The following is a 25,581-nucleotide window of genomic DNA, read 5'->3' on the forward strand; positions in this document are numbered from 1 at the left end:
GAAACAGAGAAACGTGTGTGGGCTCTAGCGGGGATCTACGCTCTGAACTCCCCCCCGAAATCCTTTTTCCTCTCTGTCACGCCACACCTAGCCCAGTTCCTTCATCTCCCCCTTTTGGTAGTGGGCGATTTTAACCAATGTATGGACCCCTTAGAGGATAAATCAGGTAGTCCCACTACATCACACTCCAGCCCTGCACCTCCCCCCTCTCACCTGGCATACTTCCCCGATAGTCTTCTCCTCACGGACACATGGAGGTTATCACACCCGATTGGAAAAGAATTCACCTTCTTTTCACACCCCGACTCCCTATCCAGAATAGACTACATTTTCGCCAACGACCCTATGCTCCCACTCACTTCCCGCTCCACTATTCACGATATAGTCATTTCAGACCATGCTCCGGTTTCCATTGCCCTCACATCCCACTCCTCCTCCTCTGAGAAGAAGCCATGGCAGTTTCCCTCCTATCTATCTAAGGATAAGGGTATTTCCTCTGTCCTTGCAGAAGCATGGGCAGACTTCCTGGCCACTAACAAATCCCCTGATTGTTCCCCTACCCTGCTCTGGGAAACTGGGAAAGCAGTTCTGTGGGGCCGTGTCATCTCCTATGCCTCGGCGTACAAAAAGAAGGTCAATGCAGCTCATCAAGTGGCTAGCCGGGAACTTAGAACGGCCCAAGCCGCCCTAAATCTCTCTAATACCCCCCAGAACAGGGAAAGGTGGAAACTGGCCAAGCTGCAATTCGAAGAGTGGGCTGAGGCACAGGAGACTCTGCACACCTCCTTCAGAGACTGGCAGTTCCACAAGTTTGGGAATAAGCCGGGTAAACTATTAGCCTCCCTTTGCAAACCCCCATTTACCCAAACCAACATATCAGCCCTGAGAGACGCTCAGGGAAACGATGTTGACTCTCCCAATGACATTGTGAAGGTACTTGAACGTTTCTATAGCGAGCTTTATGGTCCCGATCCCATAGACGAAGCTGCAGCCACCGCTTTTTTGTCCTCTGCCCAACTACCCAAGGTCACGGGTGAACAGTTAGCTTCCCTCAACGCACCCATTGGCCCTGATGAAGTCATGACAGTGATCAAACAGTTGCCTTCGGGCAAAGCCCCTGGGCAGGATGGCTATACATCAGACTTCTACAAGATAATGGCACCTTCGCTGACACCGACCCTTAGTGACGTTTTTAACCATATTCTCGACGGTAACCCGTATCTCCCCACCGGCTTCCAGGCTCAAATAAAACTCATCCCAAAGAAAGGTAAAGACCCCCTGGACCCTGGTTCCTTTCGCCCCATCTCCCTCCTAAATCTTGATTCCAAAATGCTCTCTAAAATCATGGCCAACCGCCTGCCCTTTTTTTCTACCCACCATTATACACCCGGCACAATCCGGCTTCACACAAGGCCGCTCCGCTACCTCTAATATTCGCAAGGTACTAGCTGCGCTGGAGGCTTCCAGGACCATCTCCGACTCGGACTCTGCAATCATCACCCTAGATGCTGAAAAAGCATTTGATAATGTTAGTTTCCGATGGCTGGAGATGGTCCTGAAATCTTTTGGTTTCGCCGGTCCTTTCCTTCATTTGGTCCAGGCGATGTACACCTCTCCCTCGGCTCAAATTATGGCCGCTGGGATGTCCTCCCAGTCCTTTCGACTATTTAAAGGTACCAGACAAGGTTGCCCCCTCTCTCCTGTTCAATTTAGCGATAGAACCCCTCTCCAGGGCCCTGACCTTCCACCCCCTCTTGAGGGGGATCCGAGTAGGTGACACTGAGCTTCGCTCGGCATTGTTTGCAGACGATGTCCTTGTCTTCACATCGGATCCTCCCCACGATCTGCCGCTTATACAATCTCTATTCGAAACCTTTCGGGACTGCTCTGGCCTGCGTATCAATTTCTCTAAGAGCGAAATCCTCCCCCTGAACAACGTCCGTTCCCCTCCGTGGGCCTCCTCCTCCCCACTAAAAGTCTCCACCACTCACATTACTTATCTCTGTATCAAAATAGGTGCCCACCCCTCCTCTATCTACCGCCTTAACATCTCCCCTGCCATAGATAGACTGATCGCTGATCTGCATAATTGGACACCGTTGCCTCTCTCTTTCTTTGGCCGTTGTCACCTGTACAGAATGTCTGGCTTCCCAAAATTGTTATATCCTCTGCAAACCATTCCGCTTCTATTAAAACATACGGACGTCAGAAAATTGCAGAAGGCACTCACCTCCTTTCTGTGGCAGGGGCGCCGCCCACGGATAGCTCTCACCAAACTGTTCCTTTCTAAGAGGGAAGGGGGAATAGGGTTGCCGAATATTAGGGTTTATAATCTGTCATGTATATTACGAGGATACCTGGACTGGGTTAGGCAGGAGTCTAGATACACTAACTACACCCTGGAATCTAGCATGGTAGCTCCGCTCAACCTGGTCTTTCTATTACATTGCAACCAAAAGGACTTGCCTCCCTCTCTGAGACCTAACATCCTGCTCCGTGACACTATTGCCACCTGGAGGTCTGTACGAAAAAGACTAGGAGTTCCACTGCGGTTCTCAGAACACCTCCCTATCAGGGGCCACCCGCTGTTCCCTCAAGCTTCCCAAAACGTTATCTTTACAAGGTGGTCGACCGGGGGACTCACCAAGTTTTCCCAACTCTTCCACCCAACCACAGGCACCCCCCTGCCTCTTTCAGTTTTGTCGGACTTATATGGAGTTACCCCCCACCATCACTTGCTGGTGCAACAATGTCTAAGCTTTGCATCGAGTCTCTGCCCATCTAAAGCTCTGAGGTTCAAGAAATCCCTACTGGACTCGTGGATACTTACAAATAGGCATAAGATATCTCACCTCTACCAACCCTTGAATGCTGATACCCTAAAGGCAGTTGCCATGGGCATAGCCTCACCGTGGAATGTTGTTCTTCATTCACCTGTGGCCCACCACTATGCTCTTCGGGGCTTCCGCTACACTTGCACCTCCATCACAAATGAGTTTTGGCGTGAACAACAGTTCAAGATAATGCACAGAGCATACTTCCCCCACCTCCGCAACTCCAAAGACCCTCATCATCATCGCTGTACGCTATGCCACTTCCTTTACCCATCCTTGCTCCACAAGTTCTGGGAATGCCCTCCCATATCGGCTTTCTGGGACAAGCTTCTAGGTTTTGTATCTCGTCTACTGGGCTACCCACTACCCAAAGATGTTTTTGCTCTACTTTTTGGCTACTTGGATACGCAATTCGCCTCCATCCCCTCGAAACACAAGTTTTCGCTTCAACAGCACAGACCCTGGCACTCCGTTTGCTACATGGTAGCGCGGAGGTCTATTCTCAGGCACTGGATGGACGTCTCCCCTCCAACGCTGGCTGAAATCCGTACAGATCTCATTGCACTATGGAGGAAAGAATGTTTGGCCCTGCCACACCTGCCTATAACACTCTCCCCTGCTATCCGAGCTAAATGGCAGGCCTTTGCCTCTGCTCACTGTCCCCCCCAGGATTTGGGGGACCGTAGCACGGCACCATGCCACACTGTGCCTGATCCCCAACCCCCTTGACGTTTCATTCCGCTGGATAGTTTCCATGGCTGGTCACTTCTACTCTCCTGATTGAATTATGTATTTTACTGTTCACTGGCTCTCACAGCCTCATAAATAATTGTTGTATTACTGCAGAATACCTCAGGTTTTTGACATGTTGGTACCCCCCCCCCGCCCCACCCCTCCCTACCTCCCCTACTCTCCCCCCCCCCACCCGTCCCCTCTGCCAATGTTCCTGGTGGGACATTAATATTCTGACACCTGATCATATCTCAGGGTGACGGCAATAGGTATAAACTGTTTGATACTTGTTATTGTGTTGATTACAGGATTTTAGTGCTTTATAGTGACGGTTTTACTTTTCACTGTGTCTATGTTATTGCACTGTCAGTTGTTCCTATGTATTTTTTTGACAAGAATCAATAAAATATTGTTAAAAAAAAAAAAAAAAGATATAAAACTGTAATTTTTTGTGAAGAATCAACAAGTGGGACACAATCATGAAGTTGAACGAAATTTATTGGATATTTCAAACTTTAACAAATAAAAAACTGAAAAATTGGGCGTGCAAAATTATTCAGCCCCTTTACTTTCAGTGCAGCAAACTCTCTCCAGAAGTTCAGTGAGGATCTCTGAATGATCCAATGTTGACCTAAATGACTAATGATGATAAATAGAATCCACCTGTGTGTAATCAAGTCTCCGTATAAATGCACCTGCACTGTGATAGTCTCAGAGGTCCGTTTAAAGCGCAGAGAGCATCATAAAGAACAAGGAACACACCAGGCAGGTCCGAGATACTGTTGTGGAGAAGTTTAAAGCCGGATTTGGATACAAAAAGATTTCCCAAGCTTTAAACATCCCAAGGAGCACTGTGCAAGCGATAATATTGAAATGGAAGGAGTATCAGACCACTGCAAATCTACGAAGACCTGGCCATCCCTCTAAACGTTCAGCTCATACAAGGAGAAGTCTGATCAGAGTTTCAGCCATGAGGCCCATGATCACTCTGGATGAACTGCAGAGATCTACAGCTGAGGTGGGAGACTCTGTCCATAGGACAACAATCAGTCGTATACTGCACAAATCTGGCCTTTATGGAAGAGTGGCAAGAAGAAAGCCATTTCTTAAAGATATCCATAAAAAGTGTCATTTAAAGTTTGCCACAAGCCACCTGGGAGACACACCAAACATGTGGAAGAAGGTGCTCTGGTCAGATGAAACCAAAATTGAACTTTTTGGCAACAATGCAAAACATTATGTTTGGCGCAAAAGCAACACAGCTCATCACCCTGAACACACCATCCCCACTGTCAAACATGGTGGTGGTAGCATCAGGGTTTGGGCCTGCTTTTCTTCAGCAGGGACAGGGAAGATGGTTAAAATTGACGGGAAGATGGATGGAGCCAAATACATTCTGGAAGAAAACCTGAGTCTGCAAAAGACCTGAGACTGGGACGGAGATTTGTCTTCCAACAAGACAATGATCCAAAACCTAAAGCAAAATCTACAATGGAATGGTTCACAAATAAACATATCTAGGTGTTAGAATGGCCAAGTCAAAGTCCAGACCTGAATCCAATCGAGAATCTGTGGAAAGAACTGAAAACTGCTGTTCACAAACGCTCTCCATCCAACCTCACTGAGCTCGAGCTGTTTTGCAAGGAGGAATGGGCAAAAATTTCAGTCTCTCAATGTGCAAAACTGATAGAGACATACCCCAAGCGACTTACAGCTGTAATCGCAGCAAAAGGTGGTGCTACAAAGTATTAACTTAAGGGGGCTGAATAATTTTGCACGCCAAATTTTTCAGTTTTTTATTTGTTAAAAAAGTTTGAAATATCCAATAAATTGCGTTCCACTTCATGATTGTGTCCCACTTGTTGTTGATTCTTCACAAAAAATTTGTTTTATGTCTTTATGTTTGAAGCCTGAAATGTGGCAAAAGGTCGCAAAGTTCAAGGGGGCCGAATACTTTCGCAAGGCACTGTATATGCAAGCCCAGAAACCAAATGAGAATTTTACCTCTCAAAATGGCCATCAGAACAATAGAGAAATCATAAGATCTTACAACATTGAGTTACAGGGACAGGAAAACTGACAAATCTGTGGACCCAAAACTCCATAGGGAATGTCCAGACATACTGGTCTGACCTGAATAGCGGAGTTCTAATCAATGCAGACTTCAAACTGTCTCAGAGAGAACACCGGTATAAATAATGAACTAGGAAACTGCACTGCTTAGCTAACTAGGGAGCTGTCCAGGAGTTCCATATCTGGCCTGAATCTTTCTGTAGCTGTAGATGACTGAAAAAACTTGCAGAAATGATGGCCTGTATTGGAGAAAACACCAATATAAAACTAGGAAAACATGCTTTCATTGACCAGTTGGAAAGATTTTGTAGATTTACCTATCTGGTATGAATCTACTAGCAGCTGTTGATAATAGAGAAATCTTCCAAATAGAGAACAGCAGAGCTGAAAAAAAAAAAAAAAAAAAACAGTCCCCTCTCCCGAGGAAGCTGTCCAAAAAACTGAGCCATTGCACTTGTGGACAAGCTTACTCTGTGCTGGCTAACAGTTTTTTTGTTGTCAGTGTATTGTAGGCAGCAGTCTAATCCAACAGTCTTAAGAATTCCTGTGTCACTCAAATGGTGCGAAACAAATTATTAAACTATATGTAGTAATGATTTCAGTTGTATTAAACTTAATACAAATGTTAAAAGTACTGAGTTAATGAACAAGTTGTATATATAGTTATTTGGTGTGTTTAAACAGAAAGATGTTGTTCTTCACGATGTACTCTGACAAAGCACTGAGTTCAGCGGGAAGTGCCTTTTATCTTGCATTGTCTGCTAATTTGGAATTTTTTTGTGTACAATGGCACAGCATATAAATGCAAATGGAAAATACAAGAATATGTGAAATTATAGTAACATTAACACACCCAAACAGGTAGAACTGGATGGACTGGTGTCTTTCTTCAACCTTACCAACAATGTAACTATATGGGAAAAAAGGATAAAAAAAAGTGTCTTTATATAAAAAAAATGGCAATTGTTCGATACACAGCACTTTTATCAACAAAATGTAATTCCGTTAATGCTAAGACCTAGTTTAGACACCTTGAGTCTTTAACCTTTAATATAACTGCCATAGTTTAGGACAAATTGTTCAATGTTCTAACTCATTGAAAACACTCATCAGATAACCCTCACTGATTTTATGAATTGTATTTGTGGAACTAACCTTTAGGTTCTTCAAAGTGTTTCTGAATTCCCAAGAGTTATAACAAGACAGGATATAAGTTGCTTTTATATACTGTTTACGTTGTGCTTCTTCTGACACTCGTAATGTACATATAAAGTTATTAATGCTGAAAGTTGCACAAGGACAATTATGCGCAACATGAATGCTTTGTGTTCACTTTTGACATTAAACTTTTAAAGCCATTAGTTGAAAATAAGAGCTGCTTATATATGTGGTATTTGTAGCTTTCCCTTCTTTCATGCTAATTGTAATATGTAACCATTAATGTCTACATTGCCAACAAAAGTAAGAGTAGTTTTACTTTAGTTTTTGGATAGCAAAAGAACATATAGTAAAATCTGGTGTATCCATTCAGGCATTATTCATATACCCTCAAGAAAATATCTTCAAACCTCTCCAAATTCCCTGGATTCCTGAAAAAAATAGCTTTTAAAATATGTTCTGTTCATATTATGCACAGTATGTGTTCTGTTCAACAGACTTCTATTCTGATTACTTGTGTTGATGTTGCTTAAAAAAACATGTTGGGTTTTCATGATTCACACAAGTTAGTTATGTGCAAAGCAGAGACGCCACATACTGTTCTTTTTTGGTATAGCTTCAGTTATTCTGCTGTATTACATGTAAATTCACAGAATGTATTAAATAAAGTTGTTAGGAACTAGAGCATTCTGGGTAGAATATCTTCAGGAAGTGAATCAGCCACCATTTTGAGAAGATACAGCAGGCCAGCAAGGCATATTTTCTTTATCTCTTGCCATCACCCCTGAGAGAGCTTAAATAGTTCTTGTTATCCCATCCTGTATTTTAGAGCGTTGTTTCTTTATTGTATGCAATTTTGTACTGATTGATGTTTGTTTTTGTGTAGGGCTTTTGTGATGGTGTTTAGGTTTCTTCTGAGTTGGAGTGTATACTGTGAATAGTCTGGTAAAATCTGGAGAGATTGCACTTGTTCAGGAAGGCGGTCTTTGCGCCGGAACGTGTCCAGTATCTTTTCCTCCGCTTTGAAGAAATGCATCCGTAACAGTACGTCTATGGGAATTTCCTGCGGGAGAAACGCAGGCTTGGGAATTCTATGTATGCGGTCAATGGTCAAGTCTTCATTAGTAAGGTCTGGGACAGCTTTGTGGAACAGGTCCTTGACAAAGATCAGTAGTTGATTTGGTTGAACCGATTCCGGTATACCACGAATCTTTAGGTTGTTGCGTCTCGACCTATCTTCTAAGTCAGCTAATTTGGCGTGAATACGGTGCAGTTCTTCCTGGTGGGACGAGTGAGCGTCAACTAGTGTATTGTAGGAGACCGTGAATTCCTCCATTTTATTCTCCACTGTATGGACCCTGTCACCCAGCCCGTGCAGTTTTTTCTGACAGTAGGATATGGAAGCCATAATGTAGGCTTGCATAGAGGAATATAACATGGATAACATGTCCTTTAATGTTGTGTCAGAAACTGGTTGCCCTGTAGTGGCTATATTGGCAAATGGGTCTGGCAGTGGGGAGTAGACCCAAGTGGTGCATGGTGCTGGGTTGTTGCTGCTCACCTCCATAGAAGTCATGCTGGTATGCTGCAGCTCTGTCTCCACCTGGGGCGCGATTTTGCTGGGCTCTGTGTAGAGGGAGTGGAGGGAGAAGAGTCCGCAGAGCGTGCAGGCCTGGTTGGAGTCATCCCCTGTGTGTATGTCTTGGGAGATGGCGCCGTGACGTCATCAGCCGGTGACTCGGGCTCTAGAGAACACTGCGGCCGTTGTGGAGCTCCGGTCCCGCCGCCATTTTGGCGGAGACCATGTGCCTGAGGGCTGAAGAAATCGGACAGTTTGCGGACCATAGGAGCGTTCCCCTTCTTCTTTGTCATCTCAGCGGTATGCCCCAGATGTTCCCCCAAAAGGATTCGGGCCTAAGATGCGGGATTGAGCGCTGTGCAGGGTCGTAGAGGTAAGATGAACCGGACACAAGCGGGAGCTAGTCACTCCGACGTCCATCACGCTCGGCGGTCGCCACGCCCCCCCCCCCGGTTGATGTTTGTTTTTATCAATTTGTAGTTTCACCTGGCTTGTTATAATAAATTTGATATCAAAGAAATATGGTATCTGAAGTTTTTGGAGCAGGAAGGTTTAGCTCTCTGTCCTAGAGACAGAACAGTGCGAGCTTAAGTACAGCCTGCTTAAATAGTGATAACTTAAACATGGTGATACTAAACAGTTTTTGTAATCACTTTAAAGAAAATCAGTCTCAGTTGAGAAATACAATTTAATATTGCTATAATTAAATCATTGCTATTTTTTCATTAGTTATATTCATATGCATATTGCCTTTTATCTGATTATGATCCATTAAAGTAGATGTAAACCCAATTCATGAAATTTGACCTGGGCACATATACCTGTAGTGTTTACTTATCTATCTCCAAAGCCCTAAGTCCTGTGTCTTTCTGCTGCTACGTTCTTCTGTTATCAGCATTATAACTTCTGACAAGTTCTCTGAGACGGGTGATAAAAGCAGCTGAAAATTTGTGTCAGGGTGGGTGCTTTAAAAGGATTAGCAGAGAGCTGGTTTATTCACAGCACCTGCTTTTCACATTCTTTCATGCCCTATGTGGAGGGGGTGTGTGCCTTTCCTCCAATCAACTGTCACACAGGGTATGCCAAGACTAAAAAAAAACTAACATGATGTATACTTTCTAAACAGTGAATAAAGCTGAACACAGCAGATATACAAATAAAACTTATATAGGGAGATTTTTTTCATCTCTGCGTATCATCTGTGGTCATCTGTGTATCAGCTATTCATTTCACTAAAAAGTTCCTATTTTTAAGTCTAACGTCACCTTTAAGACCATGTTACATGTTACCATACTTAGGGTGTAGCATGGTGCCAAGTACCTTACCACTTTCAAAACAGCCCCCTCCTGACAACGTGGGGTTTGTTGATATTGCACCTGCGATCCACTGATAGTGGTTGCAATGCTTTGCAGACTCATTTGCAAAAAAAATTAAAAAAAAAAAAGCACATTGTGTTCTGCAAATATATGTTCACTTATTTGTTTTTTTTGCAAAAGGTGGACTTCTACTTTAACTCTAAGCTAACCCCAATTAACCCCCCACCCCACCCCTTTACCCTTAGCAATTTTTCTGCCTTATTTTTCCTATAACAACTTTTTTTTAAACCATTGACCTTTTAAAATATGGTGGGGTTGGGGAGGGGAACTTCACGCTGTTTGTTTTTCCATAATTTTTATTGAGTTAATGAGTCATCTGTTAATAGACCCAGTGGCCGGCTTCCCAGCCTGCTCCTTAGCGACCAACTATTTGTAAAAAAAAAGCAGCGTGGGGTCCCCTTGACCGCCCTGCTGCTTTTTGACAAATACAGCATGTGATACCACCAGCAAAACCCTGGTGGTAAATTTCGCATGTTGTTTTACTCTCTGGTCCTTTTGTGAATTGGACTTAAGAGCTTTTTAATCTATATTTATGGGCACATTTTTCATTTTGCAGTAAAATACCACAAAATCGTTTGGTTCTTTTATGCATTTGACCTAATTTACTGCATGCAATAACTTATGCAAATGAGTCACATGATGTTATCGCATGCGGTAAACCTAATATTCACATTTTTATATTTTTTTCATTCATAATTACACCAACATAAATATCTCATTTTCTGCAGCAGTGAAAACCTGGTGTGGTTTTAACCCCACCCCCTCCCCACTTTATCCAAATCTATAGGACACAAGTCTTCAGTCTTAGCAGATGGGTTATATGCTGCACCTTTAGGTGTTTGGACACTTTAAAAAAAATAGTTTTTGTTTCTAAATGCTAGGTATTTTTTCATTTATATAGCAAAAAATAAAAAACTCCAGTGATTAAATTCCAAAAAAAGAAAGCGTTATCTGTCTAAAAAAAAAAAAAAAAAAAAAAAATGATAAAAATTGAATTTGAGTACAGTGCTGCATGAGTAATTATCAGTAGTTATCAGAGCTGAAATCTGAAAATTGGCCTGGGCAGGAAGAGGGTGAAAGTGTCCAGTTTTGAAGTGTTTAAAATAACATACAGGCACACACACACATATAGTAGGGAAAATACATTTTTATCACAGGTGTATTTTTAATGACAGAGACATAATATCAACCAAAAATACAGAAAAAAAACGCAATACAAATGTTATAAATGTATAAATTGAGGTGCAGTTCAATGAGTAAAACAAGTATTTGATCCCCAAGCAAAACATGACTTCGTACTTGGAGAAACCCTTGTTGGCAAGCACAGAGATAAGATGTTTCTTGAAGTTGATTACCAGGTTTTATCACATCTCAGGCGGAATGTTGGTCCACTCTTCTTTACAGATCTCTAAAACCTTAAGGTTTCTTGACTGTCATTTGGCAACTCAAAATTTCAGCTCCCTCCATTCATTTTCAATAGGATTAAGGTCTGGAGAATGGCTAGGCCACTCCATGACCTAAAGTGATTGTGAAGTCTCCTTTTTAAATAAAAATAACAAACATGTTATACTTACCTGCTCTGTGCAGTGGTTTTGCTCAGGGCAGCCAGGACCCTCCTATTCTTGGTTCCTTCTTCGGCTCTCCTGGCCCCTCCCTCCCTTTGAATGCCCTCACAGCAAGCAGCTTTCTATGGGGGCACCTGAGTCAAGGCACAGCTCCGTGTATTCATTGAGACATGGAGCTGCAGTTCATCCTTGCCCCCTCTCTCTCCTCTTTGGCTAACTGACTTTGATTGACAGAGATTTTACAATACATGGCCCCGTCCATTGGCCCCTTAATGCAGCAAAGTCGGCTTGTACCTTTAGCAGAGAAACAGCCCTAAAGCATAATGTTTCCACCTCTATGCGTGACTGTAAGGATTGTGTTCTTAGGGTCGTAGTCAGCATTTTTCTTCCTCCAAATAAGTCAAGTTAATGCCAGAGGGCCTAATTTTGGTCTCATCTGACCACAGCACTTTTTCCCAATCCTTCTCTGAATCATTTAGATGTTCATTGGCAAACTTCATGCGGGCCTATACATGTGACTTCTTGAGAAGGGGGACATTGCGGGTAATGCAGGATTTCAATCCATGGTAGCGTATTGTGTTACCAATGGTTTGTTTGGTGACTGTGTTCCCAACTGTCTTGAGATCATTCACAAGCTCCTCCAGTGTAGTTCTAGACTTCTCCCTCACTCTTCTCATGAGCATCCTTACCCCATGAGGTGAAATCTTGCATAGAGCTCCAGACTGAGGGCGATTGATGGCTATTTTGTATTTCTTCCATTTGCGAATAATTGCTCTAACAGTTGTCTCCTTCTTACGAAGCTTCTTGCTGATGGTTTTGTAGCCCATTCCAGCCTTGTGCAGATCTACAATCTTGTCCCTGATGTCCTTTGACAGCTCTTTGGTCTTGCCCATGATGCTGGGTTTAAACTGAAGAAAGAGATTCTGTGGATAGTTGTCTTTCATACACAAAATGAGTTGTTGTTAGGGGTTCCTTCCTAAATTGACAGGACTAATCTCTGTACCACGTTAGTACATACTGTAGCCAGTTTGATGCAGTGTTCAGCATATGGTCTGAACACTGACAGGCTGACCCCCCTCCCCTACAACATCTGCAGCAATGCTGGCAGCACTCATATGTCTACTTCCCAAAGACAACCTCTGGAAATGACGCTGAGCATGTGCACTCAACTTCTTTGATCGACCATGGGGAGGCCTGTTCTGAGTGGAACCTGTCTTGTTAAACCGCTGTATGGTCTTGGCCAATGTGCTGCAGCTCATTTTCCAGGTCTTGGCTATCTTCTTATAGCCTAGGCCAATGAAGGCAAACCTTGGCACCCCAGATGTTTCGGAACTATTTTTCCCATGATTCTCAACTACACTGCACAGTCCATGAGCATCATGGGAAATATAGTTCCAAAACATCTGGGGTACCAAGGTTTGCCATCACTGACCTAGGCCATCTTTATGTAGAGTAACAATTCTTTTTTTCAGATCCTCAGAGTTCTTTGCCATGAGGTGTCATGTTGAACTTCCAGTGACCAGTATGAGAGAGCGAGAGCTATAACACTAAATCTTAACACACCTGCTTCCCATTTACACCTGAAACCTTGTACCACTAACAAGTTACATGACACCGGGGAGGGAAAATGACTAATTGGGCCCAATTTGGACATTTTCACTTAGGGGGTACTCACTTTTGTTGCCAGCGGTTTAGACTTTAATGGCTGAGTGTTAAGTTATTTTGAGGGAACAGCAAATTTACACTGTTATACCAGCTGTACACTCACTACTTTACATTGTAGCAAAGTGTCATTTCTTCAGTGTTGTCACATGAAAAGATATAATATTTTCAAAATGTGAGGGGTGTACTCACTTTTGTGAGATACTGTATTTGGGTCGACATGCATAATAGCGGGTGTCTATATCCCCCCGCTTTTTTCATTTGAGGTTCTCAGGACTCTGGCGAGCTTTATGGCACGTTTCCCTGATACTCTGCTACTGGCATTTGGGGACTTCAACAAATACTTAAACATGGGATTGACAAACTGTGTGCCCCTTCCCAGGTTTCCCTCATGGGAGAAGGGCCTACTTCTTTTTCTCGCTTGCTTGAGTAACTCGGATTAACAGATGTGTGGAGGAAGCATCACCCAGATACTAATGTTTTCATGCTACTCTGCTACCCATGGTGGGTTATCTAGGATAAACTTGGGTTTAGGAAATGATGCGATGCTACCATTGGTGGGCACCTCGATTTATGAGAGCAGAAATATTTCTGATCATTCTCAGTGATCAAACAAATCAGTGGCTGCTTACCAGAAACAAGTAATCAAAATGCTTGTGGTTATCCTGTATTTTAGGATTAAATTGGCCCCAGCAGATAATAAAATCTCCTTCAGCAACAGCGATCCATAAATCTAGACATTCCACGGGCAAAACGGGACTTTCCAGGACTCGCATACAAATAAATGGAAAGGCTACAGTGGGGATCGAAAGTTTGGGCACCCCAGGTAAAAATTTGTATTAATGTGCATAAAGAAGCCAAGGAAAGATGGAAAAATCTCCAAAAGGCATCAAATTACAGATTAGACATTCTTATATGTCAACAAAAGTTAGATTTTATTTCCATCATTTACACTTTCAAAATAACAGAAAACAAAAAAATTGTGTCTGCAAAAGTTTGGGCACCCTGCAGAGTTAATATATTGTACTGCCCCTTTGGCAAGTATCACAGCTTGTAAATGCTTTTTGTAGCCAGCCAAGAGTCTTTCAATTCTTGTTTGAGGTATCTTTGCCCATTCTTCCTTACAAAAGTTTTCTAGTTCTTTGAGATTTCTGGGCTGTCTGTCACGCACTGCTGTTTTAAGGTCTATCCATAGATTTTCAATTATGTTGAGGTCAGGAGATTGTGAATGCCATGGCAAAACCTTCAGTTTATGCCTCTTGATGTAATCCCCCGTGGATTTCGAGGTGTGTTTAAGATCATTATCCATTTGTAGAAGCCATCCTCTCTTTAACTTCAGCTTTCTCACAGATGGCATCAAGTTACCATCCAATATTTGCAGAAATGTTATTGAATCCATTTTTCCTTCTACTCGTGAGATGTTCCCTGTGCCACTGGCTGCAATACAACCCCAAATCATGATTGATCCACCCCCATGCTTAACAGTTGGACAGAGGTTCTTTTCATTAAATTCTGTGCCCCTTCTTCTCCAAACGTACCTTTGCTCATTCCGGCCAAAAAGTTCAATTTTAACCTCATCGGTCCACAGAACTTGTTTCCAAAATGCATCCGGCTTGTCTATATGTTCATTTGCAAAGTTCAAATGCTGATTTTTGTGGTGAGAACGTAGAAGAGGTTTTCTTATGATGACTATTCCATGAAGACCATATTTGTACAAGTATCTCTTTATAGTGGAATAGTGTACCACAACTCCAATGTCTGCCAGATCTTTCTGGAGGGATCTTGCAGTCAAACGTGGGTTTTGAATTGTTTTTCTCACAATCCTGCGAGCTGTTCTGTCTGATATTTTTCTTGGTCTTCCAGATCTTGCTTTAACTTCCACTGTTCCTGATGACTGCCATTTCTTAATTACATTCCAAACAGAGGATATTGACATCTGAAAACGCTTTGCTATCTTCTTATAGCCTTCTCCAGCTTTGTGAGCGTCAACTATTTTCAGTTTCAGTTTTCTAGACAACTGCTTAGAAGATCCCATGGTGCTGATTGTTGGGGCAAGGTCAGATGAGTCTGGGCATTTAAAACCTTTGAGATTGACATCACCTGGTCTTCCCAGACGATGATTGAGAACAATCCATGACACTGGCAGGTCTCAGCCTTGCAAAGGGGGGCAGTGCATGGTATAAATTCTGCAGGGTGCCCAAACTTTTGCAGACACCATTTTTTTGTTTTCTGTAATTTTGAAAGTGTCAGTGATGGAAATAAAATCTAACTTTTGTTGACATATTATAAGAATGTCTAATCTGTAATTTGATGCATTTTGGAGATTTTTCCATCTTTCCTTGGCTTCTTTATGCACATTAATACAAATTTTACCTGGGGTGCCTAAACTTTCGAACCCCACTGTAATAGTGCATTATCTTTAAGACCTCTTTAATTAAATAAAAAGTTGCTTTTACATGATAGTAGATACAAAATGGCATTGACAAACGACATGGACGAGTGTACACGGCCGCCTGCAGTGCGGACGGTCCACACTGCAGGCGGGCCGTGAACACTCATCCTTGTAGTTTGTCAATGATCACTTGATGACTTCACTTTGATACCTTTTTTGAACATTATATTGCTCATTAGTGATTTCTTGAGCTATTTGTGCACGTTATTGGTTTACGGCACTAATGATGGTTGTCCATGCACTTTTTTAGTACTTGTTTTACTTTTTCAATGAATATATTTTTTATATAAAATTTTGTTTATAATCTTTCAATGATTCTCATTGTCATCATTTATTATGTCTTTTGATTCATATTTCATTTGAGCGCACTAATCTATTTTCACTTATTTACTTTTTCCATACCTGTGATCCACTGTCCAGCCCTATTCTGACATGCAAATCAGACTTTGCCGCTTGTTTGCTGTGACATCCAATCACTTGTTAACCACTTGCCTTCTGTGCACTTAAACGCCCTTCCCATCCAGGCCAATTTTCAGCTTTCAGCGCTGTCACACTTTGAATGACAATTGCGCGGTCATGCTACACTGTACCCATATGAAATTTTTATCATTTTTTTCACACAAATAGAGCTTTCTTTTGGTGGTATTTAATCACCTCTGGGTTTTTTATTTTTTACAAAAAAAAAGAAAAAAGACAGAAAATTTTGAAAAAAAAAAGTTTTTCTTATTTTCTGCGAGTAAATTTTGAAAATAAATTTTTCTCCTTCACTGATGTGCACTGATGAGGCGGCACTGATGGGCACTGATAGGCTGCACTGATGGGCACTGATGAGGTGGCACTTATGGGCACTGATGAGGTGGCACTTATGGGCACTGATGAGGAGGTACTAATATGCCGCACTGATAGGCGGCACTGAGAGGCGGCACTGATGAGCACTGAGAGGCGGCACTGATGAGCACTGAGAGGTGGCACTGCTGGGCACTGAGAGGTAGCACTGCTGGGCACTGAGAGGTGGCACTGCTGGGCACTGAGAGGCGGCACTGACGGGCGGCACTGATGGGCACTGATAGGCGGCACTGATGGGCACTGGCGGATGGCACTGGACACTGACGGGTGGCACTGATGAGCGGCACTGATGGGCAGCACCATCAGTGCCCACATTCAGTGCCCATAGTGCTGCCAGTCAGTGCTCATCAGTGCTTAGATGAGCAGGCACTGATGGGCACTGACTAGCAGCACTATGGGCACTGATTGTGGGCATTGATGGGGGACACTGATGGCGGGCGTTGTGGGCACTGATGGGGGGGCACTGTGTGTGTGTTTTTACCTTTAGTAATCAGGGCACTGGTGATCAGTGCCCTGATTACATTCTCCTGTGTCCCCGGCGCTGTGAGGCTCCCCCTCCTTCCTCACACTGCAGGCTCTGTGTGAGGAAGGAGCGCCGGCGATGAGAGATGATCTCATATGTTTACATATGAGATCATCGCTCATTGGACAGCCCGATCACGTGGTGAATGGCTGCTGTGATTGGCCATTCACCACGATCTGTGATCGGCCGTGTCCAAGGGACATGGCCGACACAATTTCCCCCGAAGCGCGCTCGTGGGAGCGCGAGGGGGGCGTGTCACTGGGAGGCCGTTTAAAAACGGCCTCCCGAAAATTCGAGTCCGCGCTGCAGCCGTATATAGGCTGTAGCGCGGACGGGGGAAGGTTAAGGAATGGCTTGTACTTTTTTTTTTTATATCTTTTATTTATAAGGGTTAAGAATTAGACATTTCCACCAGTGATGTAAAAAGCACATCATTAAAACATACTCATGTTCAATTTCTCTGGGAGGTATTTACAATGTTCACTTGTACAGACATATGGCCAAAGCAGACATACAGTATGTAATGGTAAAGAAAAACAAATAACAAGAAGCAAAGAAAAAAAAAATAAGTAGACTAAACCATGTAGGAGTAAATAGACTGTCAACTCACGGGTAAAATATCCTGGCATATCAACCAGGATGACTAAAAAAGCAAGCATACTACAACCAATAGCAAATCATAATAAAACCAGATTAACCATGACATTCGTCAAATATATAATATACCCAAGTTGCCCGGATTTTATAAAAAAATATCATATTGGTCTCTGCAGGTATATATCCATGCTCTGCCGCCATAATCTGATCTACGTTTTGGAACCGTTTGCCTACAGTGGATACCATTGAACTTACAGTATCTAATAAAAGGGGATCAGACACTTTTAACGTTAAATGAATGTGGAACTACACACTTTTTATAGCATTCAGGAGATAAGGGCATAGAGTTATGTAAACAGAAAGCTGGATCATCTTGTATTAGAATGGTTGTTATGTCTGAGATCAGGTTTCTGGTTTAATTCCAGAATGGCCTAAGGATGGGATACTATCACCAATTATGGAGCAGGTAACCTTGTGACCCACAGCCTCTATGAACAGCAGTCTGTAGCTGAAGGATGCATCAGTGCTAATGTCTTTGGGACCTTGTACCTCTAGTTATCAGCTTAGAATTATTTTTTTTTTATAGTTCTGAGTTGCTTGTACTTTTTTGGAGAGATATTTTAGCAGAAAAAAAAGAAAAAACACATGCTTTCGCACTTGTTTAGAACTGTTGGCGTTGCATATTGAATTGGATACAGTAAATTAATCCATGATAAACAAAATTAAGATTTTAGGGGCCTTATGTTTGAATTTCATTTGAAAAAAAAAAACATAAAATGGAAAGCATACTATTATGCAGAATTTCAGGGGAAAAGGGTTTAGTATATGGTAAGTTAGGACTTATATATGGGACGTAAAAAAAAACCCCAAAAAAACGAGAATTAGATGTTTGTGGATTAGGTTTGCACTCCTGCTGCAGTCATTATGTGGGGACCCACTGCTGCTGGTGGATCTTTAAATTATTTTACAGTATATACTGTAAACTTCAAAAGTAACTGGACAAGTAACACTCCATGGTGTATGGAAACAAAGCCAGGAAGTATAGCAGGAGAAGCATGCCAATGCAGTCTGTGATTTTAGAAACCAGTTGACTACCTGAAGAGCCCACTTTTGGTTAAACTGAGCCTTTTACCAAATGTCATATAGGGGGTTGATTGATCAAAACTGGAAAGTGCAAAACCTGGCACAGCTCTGCATTAAAACCAATCAGCTTGCAGGTTTTTTGTCAAAGCTTAATTGAACAAGCTGAGGTTAGAAGCTAATTGGCTACCATGCACAACTGTACTAGATTTTGCACTCTCAAGTTTTAGTAAATCAACCCCATAGAGTCTAGTTCTAATAATGAAAGTTCCCAGAAACTGATGAGATATATCTTATCTAATGCTTAGCTTCATTACTGAGGATTGGTCATCCTTAATACCGAAAATCTGAGTTTCTCTATCGCTCATTGACAGACGTAGTCTTCTTGATTCTCAAGAGCTGGGTTATGTTGTCTCCGCAGGAGTAGGACTAGGCAGAATGACAAAACATTCTGGCTCCACCCTAGGGGCAGTCCCTGAGGGTATATCCTCCCTCTCTCTGCTACAGGGAATCAGTTTTTTTCTGTCTAGTCAGGAGTAAGGACCTAAGTTCCTTGCTGGGATCTTTTGGTCCTGGCAAGACTTTTTTTCTTTAAGAAAAAGACATTTTTTAGGTAGTTTTCTCCAGTGTTTTTTTCCTGTGAGATCTTCAAGCAAAAATGCCGGACTGGGCGACACTTGTGGTCACCCCAGCCGGCCTACGAGCGCGTGCAGACCATGGCATTGCGCTTGGTCGGCCGCGACATATTCAAGTAAGTATGCGGGGCCGGGCTGGATGTTGAGATCCAGTGGTCACCCCGGTTTCTGCCTAAGAGCGCGTGCAGACCAGTGCGCTGAGTCGGCCGCGACGGAGTCCCAGTAAAGGGACTGACTTTGCGAGTTAAAAGCTCGCTTGGACGCCAGGTACCAGAGAGTCGAGGCGTCCATAAACCCCCACCCCGGTGGAGAGGGTATTGTGAAGAGAGGGTGCCTGTCGGTTCGGTATGGTGAGTAAACGTTCCCTTTTTTCCTCATTATGAGGCAGTATATATTATGGGCCCCTCCATATATGGTCAGTATATATCTGATACTTACAAGTCCCCCTTGTAATACAGCATGTGTTTGTGGGAAGTGGACTTGGTTCAAGAGCTAACACTCTACCCAGCAGACTGTAACATTACAGCAGACATAGGAGGTATAATCCTACCTTATGTGCAGTGTATCTCTGTAGATCCATATGTCACCTCTTAGCAGAGTGCAGGTGGATGTGCTGGGAAGACGATATCGGCGGTCCGCCGCCATTTTGCTGTAGACCGAATGCATGTATGTCCTCAGGTCACGCCGGCCGCCATGTTTTTGGAGTCTTATGTCTCTTCTATGGGGGCGGCCATGTTTTGTGAGCCCAGCTACCTCGTGGAGGGCTGGGAACGCCGGAAGGCGTACACAGGGGGCGGAGCCACGCCTTCTGCCCGGGAAAAAGCAAACAGCTCCTTCCAGTCTGTGTAAGACAGACGCTGACTGCAGTTTGTTGGAAACTGCACTGCATCGGTTGGTGAGCCTTGGGGGTCCCTCTCTCTCTCTCTGGGATCGAGAAGCAGGTACTCTGAGGGGCGCTATTGCGCTAGGGGGAGACACACAGAAAAAAAAAAAAAAGAAAAAGTTTTTTTGTTTTTGCTGGCAAAGGTGTCCTGTATTAACATGGACCCTGCCACTCATGTATCTCCTCCGGATCCCCTCGAGGGGTCTGCGGGATCCTCCAGCACCCCATTGACAATTGAATCTTTGTCAGCTATTATGGAAACTTTTGTGTCCCGGGTGGAAGTGGCTTGTCAGGGACAGGGCGCAAGAAAGCGACCCCCGCCTAACCCCTTATTATCTGAAACTTCGGATTCAGACTCTGAGCCTATTTCTGCAGTTGCAGGTACTTCATCTGGTATTGGTGTCTCGGGTCCTGTCTCTTCAGACAGTGAGGAGGATGTTTCGGCATCCGCCATAGCCCGAGAGGAAGCGTTGGTAAACGCACTCATTGTATCTGTTCAAGAGACTTTAAGGTTACAGGGTATTCCATCAGAAATAGCTGAAACTGAGATCCCTTTTGGGACTAAAAAGCGCATCAAAGTGGCGAAGGTTTTTCCATTGCCCAAATGTTTTGGCAATCCAATCGAAGAAGAATGGCGTCTGCCAAAACGCACTTTTAATATTTCTAAACGCATTGACAGGCGTTATCCGTTTGAGGAAACCCTTATTAAGAAATGGACAGAACCACCTGTGGTGGATTCACCTATTGCTAGATTGAATAAAGCCACGGTTATTCCTTTAGAAGACGCTCCGTCTTTTAAAGATCCAGTGGATCGCAAGATAGAAGCTATGTCTCGCACCATGTTTTCCTTGATTGGATCAGCTTTCAGACCAATAATTGCTATTGGTCTGGTTTCGCAGGCTGTAACTGAATGGACCAAGTGGTTACGCCGGGACTTAGAAGAAGTCCCTCAGGCGGTATCAGATTTGTTGGAACAAATGATACAGGGGTTACAGTTTGTATGTGATGCGGCGTTAGACGCCACTCCATTAATGGTGCGAGCATCAGTCTCAGCAGTGGTTCTCAGGCGTACACTGTGGCTAAAAGGTTGGTTAGCCGACCAAGGTTCCAAAAAAGCATTGGCTAATATCCCCTTTTCAGGAGAGCGTCTTTTTGGAGCCAACTTAGATGAGATCATTAAGGATCTCACCGGTGGAAAAAGCACCTTTTTACCGCAAAATTTTAAAGGTAGAGGAACTCGTCAAAGACGAGGGCCTTCTTTTTCTGCTCACAAGAGGTTTTTTCGTCCAGCGGGTGAAAAAACTAAGTCCTCCAAAGCTCCTACAGGAGGCGTCAGGGGTCGTTGGTCGGGCAAGCAAAAGCCCGCCCCCTCCAGACCTGAAGATAAACCATCCAAAGCCTGAAGGTGCGCCCCCACCCATAACTGGGGTGGGGGGACGTCTTCGCCGGTTCCCGGATCCATGGCTTTCCAGAATCCCGGACAAATGGGTTTGCAAAGTCATAAGGTCAGGGTACAAGATCGAGTTTCGATCTCTCCCACCGGCGCGATTCTTCCCTTCCAATATCCGTCTATCCGCAGATCGTTTAGAAGATCTGCGGAGAGCAGTCACAGATTTACTACAACAAGGAGTGATAGTCCACGTTCCTTGGACAGAACGGTTTCAAGAGTTTTATTCAAACCTGTTTACAATACCCAGGAAAGAGGGCAAAGTGCGTCCAATTCTGGACTTAAGAGCACTCAATTCTTTCGTCAACATAAGAAGATTCAGAATGGAGTCCATTCGCACGGTAGCAGCCTTCCTGCATCCAGGGGATGTCCTAGCGTCCATAGACATCAAGGACGCCTATCTTCACATTGCCATTTTCGCAGGACATCAGCGTTTTCTACGCTTTTCCGTAGAGGAGAACCACTATCAGTTTGTGGCGTTACCTTTCGGTCTCGCCACGGCTCCGCGGGTCTTCACAAAGGTGTTGGCCCCAATGTTGGCACTTCTGCGCCAAAGAGGTATATCGATTCTAGGTTACCTAGACGATCTTCTGCTTCATGCAGAGTCTCCTCAGACCTTGCTACAAAACATAGAAATTACTATGATTTCTTTACAGGAATTCGGGTGGCTGGTGAACCAGCAAAAGTCATTTCTGGTTCCCACCCAGAGGCTCGAATATCTGGGTCTAATTCTAGACACAGTCAGGACGAGAGTTTTCCTTCCGGTAGGGAAACTTCGAAAGATTCAATCAGCAGTCCAGTTGTTACTGTCCAACAGCTGGTCTTCCCTTCGGACGTGCATGAGGGTTCTGGGGTTGATGGTGGCTTCATTCGAAGCAGTCCCATTTGCCCAGTCCCATACCCGAATTCTTCAGCAAGAGATTCTTCTCAGATGGAATCGGAATCCGGAATCCCTGAACAATCAGATACGATTGAGCAAACAGACCAGAGAGTCTCTGGTTTGGTGGCTTCGGTCTCCAATGCTCAGCCAGGGAAAGTCATTTCTGCCAATATATTGGACGATAGTGACCACGGATGCCAGTCTATCCGGATGGGGAGGAATTCTTGGTCAGTTATCTGTCCAGGGACTTTGGTCCCCGGAAGAATCCAGGTTACCGATAAATGTATTGGAACTGAGAGCGATCAGACTTTGTCTGATTCACTGGACCGAGCAGCTCCAGGGCAGCCCGGTTCGGATCCAGTCGGACAATGCCACGGCCGTGGCTTATGTCAATCATCAGGGGGGCACCAAGAGTGTCCGAGCGGCCAAAGAAGTGGCTTGCATTCTTCGCTGGGCGGAACGATTTGTTCCAGCAATCTCTGCGGTGTTCATTCCGGGGGTGGAGAATTGGCAGGCAGATTATCTCAGCCGTCAGACCCTGGATCAGGGGGAATGGTCCCTCCATCCAGACGTTTTCCACCAGTTGTGCCTACGGTGGGGCACCCCGGATGTGGATCTGTTGGCATCACGATTCAACAGGAAAGTTCAGAGATTCGTGGCTCGCTCCCGCGATCCTCTAGCAGAAACCGCAGACGCACTGATCGCCCCGTGGGGGCAATACCAGCTAATATATGCCTTCCCTCCTCTCGCGTTACTGCCAAGACTTCTTCGCAGGGTAGAGGAGGAAGGAATCCCAGTAATCCTGGTAGCTCCGGACTGGCCTCGTCGAGCTTGGTACGCCGACATGGTCAGACTGGTGGCGGACGTCCCATGGAGACTTCCTCTCAGGGAGGATCTACTGTCTCAGGGACCGATCTTCCATCCTGCTTTACGATCGCTGGCTTTAACGGCCTGGCTATTGAGACCCAGGTGCTGAAGGACAAAGGTTTGTCAGCTTCAGTTATTCCTACTCTAGTTGAAGCAAGGAAAGCGACTTCCAGAAAGATTTATCATCGCACATGGTAGTCCTACATTGCATGGTGTGAACCTTTGGGGTTCCGTCCTCGGTCTTATTCGATTAGTCGAATATTGGCTTTTCTGCAACAAGGGGTTGAGCAGAAACTGGCCTTGAGTACTATCAAGGGTCAGGTCTCAGCATTAGCCATCTTCTTTCAGAAGCCTTTGGCTACTCATTCCTTGGTGCGGAATTTCATCCAGGGGGTGCGACATCTGGCTCCGCCAGTGCACGTGCCGTTACCCCCCTGGGATCTTAATTTAGTGTTGTCGGTTCTTCAGAAACCTCCCTTTGAAGATATTAGGGAGATTCCTCTACCCACGTTGTCCCAGAAGGTGGCCTTCTTGGTGGCTATTACTTCTGCACGCAGGGTGTCAGAGCTGGCCGCATTATCTTGTCGTTCACCATATCTGGTGGTTCATAGAGATAAGGTGGTTCTTCGTCCGAATCCATCCTTCCTACCAAAAGTGGTTTCAGAATTTCATCTGAATGAAGAAATTGTATTACCTACCCTGTGTCCTAAGCCCAGTCATCCTCGGGAATTTGCTTTGCACTCCTTGGATGTGGTCCGGGCGATCAGGGTATACTTGAAAACGACAGACTCGTTTCGCAAGACGGATTCACTTTTTTTGATCCCAGATGGACCCAAAAAGGGGTTGCCTGCATCTGCCGTGACCATTTCCAGATGGATCAGACAGACGGTAGTGCAGGCTTATTCTATTAAGGGTCGGGAGCCCCCGTTCCCTGTTAAGGCGCACTCCACTCGGGCACTTAGTGCGTCATGGGCCTTTCGCCATCAGGCGTCAGTGGTCCAGGTGTGCAAGGCGGCTACCTGGTCGTCGGTGCATACCTTCTCTAAACATTATAAAGTTGATGTAATGGCATCGTCTGATGCCTCATTTGGCCGCAAGGTTTTGCAGGCCGCAATTTGAGGAGACCAGTGGTCTACCTCGAGGGTTTTTTTCCGTTGGAAAATTTTTTCTTTAGCCTCATTCTTTGTTTATAATGAGCCTTTAAAACTTCTAGTTTGGCACCGGTTGGGCCTTCTAGATTGGATTTGATTTTGTCAATCCCACCCCTCATTTGTGGCACTGCTTCTGGATGTCCCAGCTCTTGAGAATCAAGAAGACTACGTCTGTCAATGAGCGATAGAGAAAAATGGATTTTTGTAAGAACTTACCGTAAAATCCTTTTCTCTTAAGCTCATTGACAGACGTAGTACCCGCCCCTCTATCATTGAGTTGGGTTGGGTTAAATTCTCTGTACTGCTTTTAAACAGAACTGATTCCCTGTAGCAGAGAGAGGGAGGATATACCCTCAGGGACTGCCCCTAGGGTGGAGCCAGAACGTTTTGTCATTCTGCCTAGTCCTACTCCTGCGGAGACAACATAACCCAGCTCTTGAGAATCAAGAAGACTACGTCTGTCAATGAGCTTAAGAGAAAAGGATTTTACGGTAAGTTCTTACAAAATCCATTTTTTGTATTCCCTCCTCCAAGAATATATAATGTGGAATATTCATACTTTCAGTTTATCTTGAGTTATACCTTTGATATTCTGTGCTCTCTTTTAGGAATTTGTCCAGATGTCCATAAGACTGATGAAGGAACCGGATTTAAAAAGGAAAATTATTCATAGTGCCAAACAATATGTCTGCACTAACCATTCTTGGGAACTTGAAAGAAAGACATATCAAAAACTTGTCCAAAAACTGACTGGACTGTGATATAAAAGAACATCATTGCAAAAATTAGTCCTGAACTTATTTTATTTTCATTGTGGGATGTTAAAGGGAGTGCTGTAATGTTTTTATTTCGGGAACAATGGACTACTTTAAACGGTTACCTCATTGTGTTCCATCTTAACAGTGAAGTTTTTTTCTCTTTTGGTGTGTTTTTCCTTTTTCTATATTTTATTTCCTGTACTATATTTTAAATTGTAATGGATTCTTACATTTAACTTCTTTAAAATAAGATTAAAGTCATGTATTTTTCTATTGTTGTGTATGAGTGATATTGTAAATAAATGATGCTGTTAATACTGTGATATCAGGCTGTACTGGGAAGAATTTCTATCCCAACATATGCCTGCACTATTTCTTAAATTGGTTGTATACCACTGGATGTTTTTTTTTCCCCTGCAAGGTAAAGTTATAATGTGCTAGTAGGCATTGCATACTAGCACACTATGTGAAATGTACCTTAAA

At 43.9% G+C, this 25,581-nt stretch overlaps 1 protein-coding gene across 2 annotated transcripts in view; it reads left to right on the forward strand.

The window, feature by feature from the left end:
* GLT1D1 (glycosyltransferase 1 domain containing 1) overlaps nucleotides 1–25,376 on the forward strand; it is a 270,809-nt gene extending 245,433 nt beyond the window's left edge. For both annotated transcript variants that reach the window (XM_082244140.1, XM_082244141.1), the window contains one exon: nucleotides 24,949–25,376. In XM_082244140.1, the coding sequence (XP_082100266.1) occupies nucleotides 24,949–25,101 (153 nt within the window). In that variant the 3' untranslated portion in view covers nucleotides 25,102–25,376. The remainder of the gene's footprint in view (nucleotides 1–24,948) is intronic.
* Nucleotides 25,377–25,581: the final 205 nt, after the last annotated feature.

This window comes from Pelophylax lessonae (genome assembly GCF_965119305.1).
Source record: "Pelophylax lessonae genome assembly, chromosome: 1".
NCBI lineage: Eukaryota > Metazoa > Chordata > Amphibia > Anura > Ranidae > Pelophylax > Pelophylax lessonae.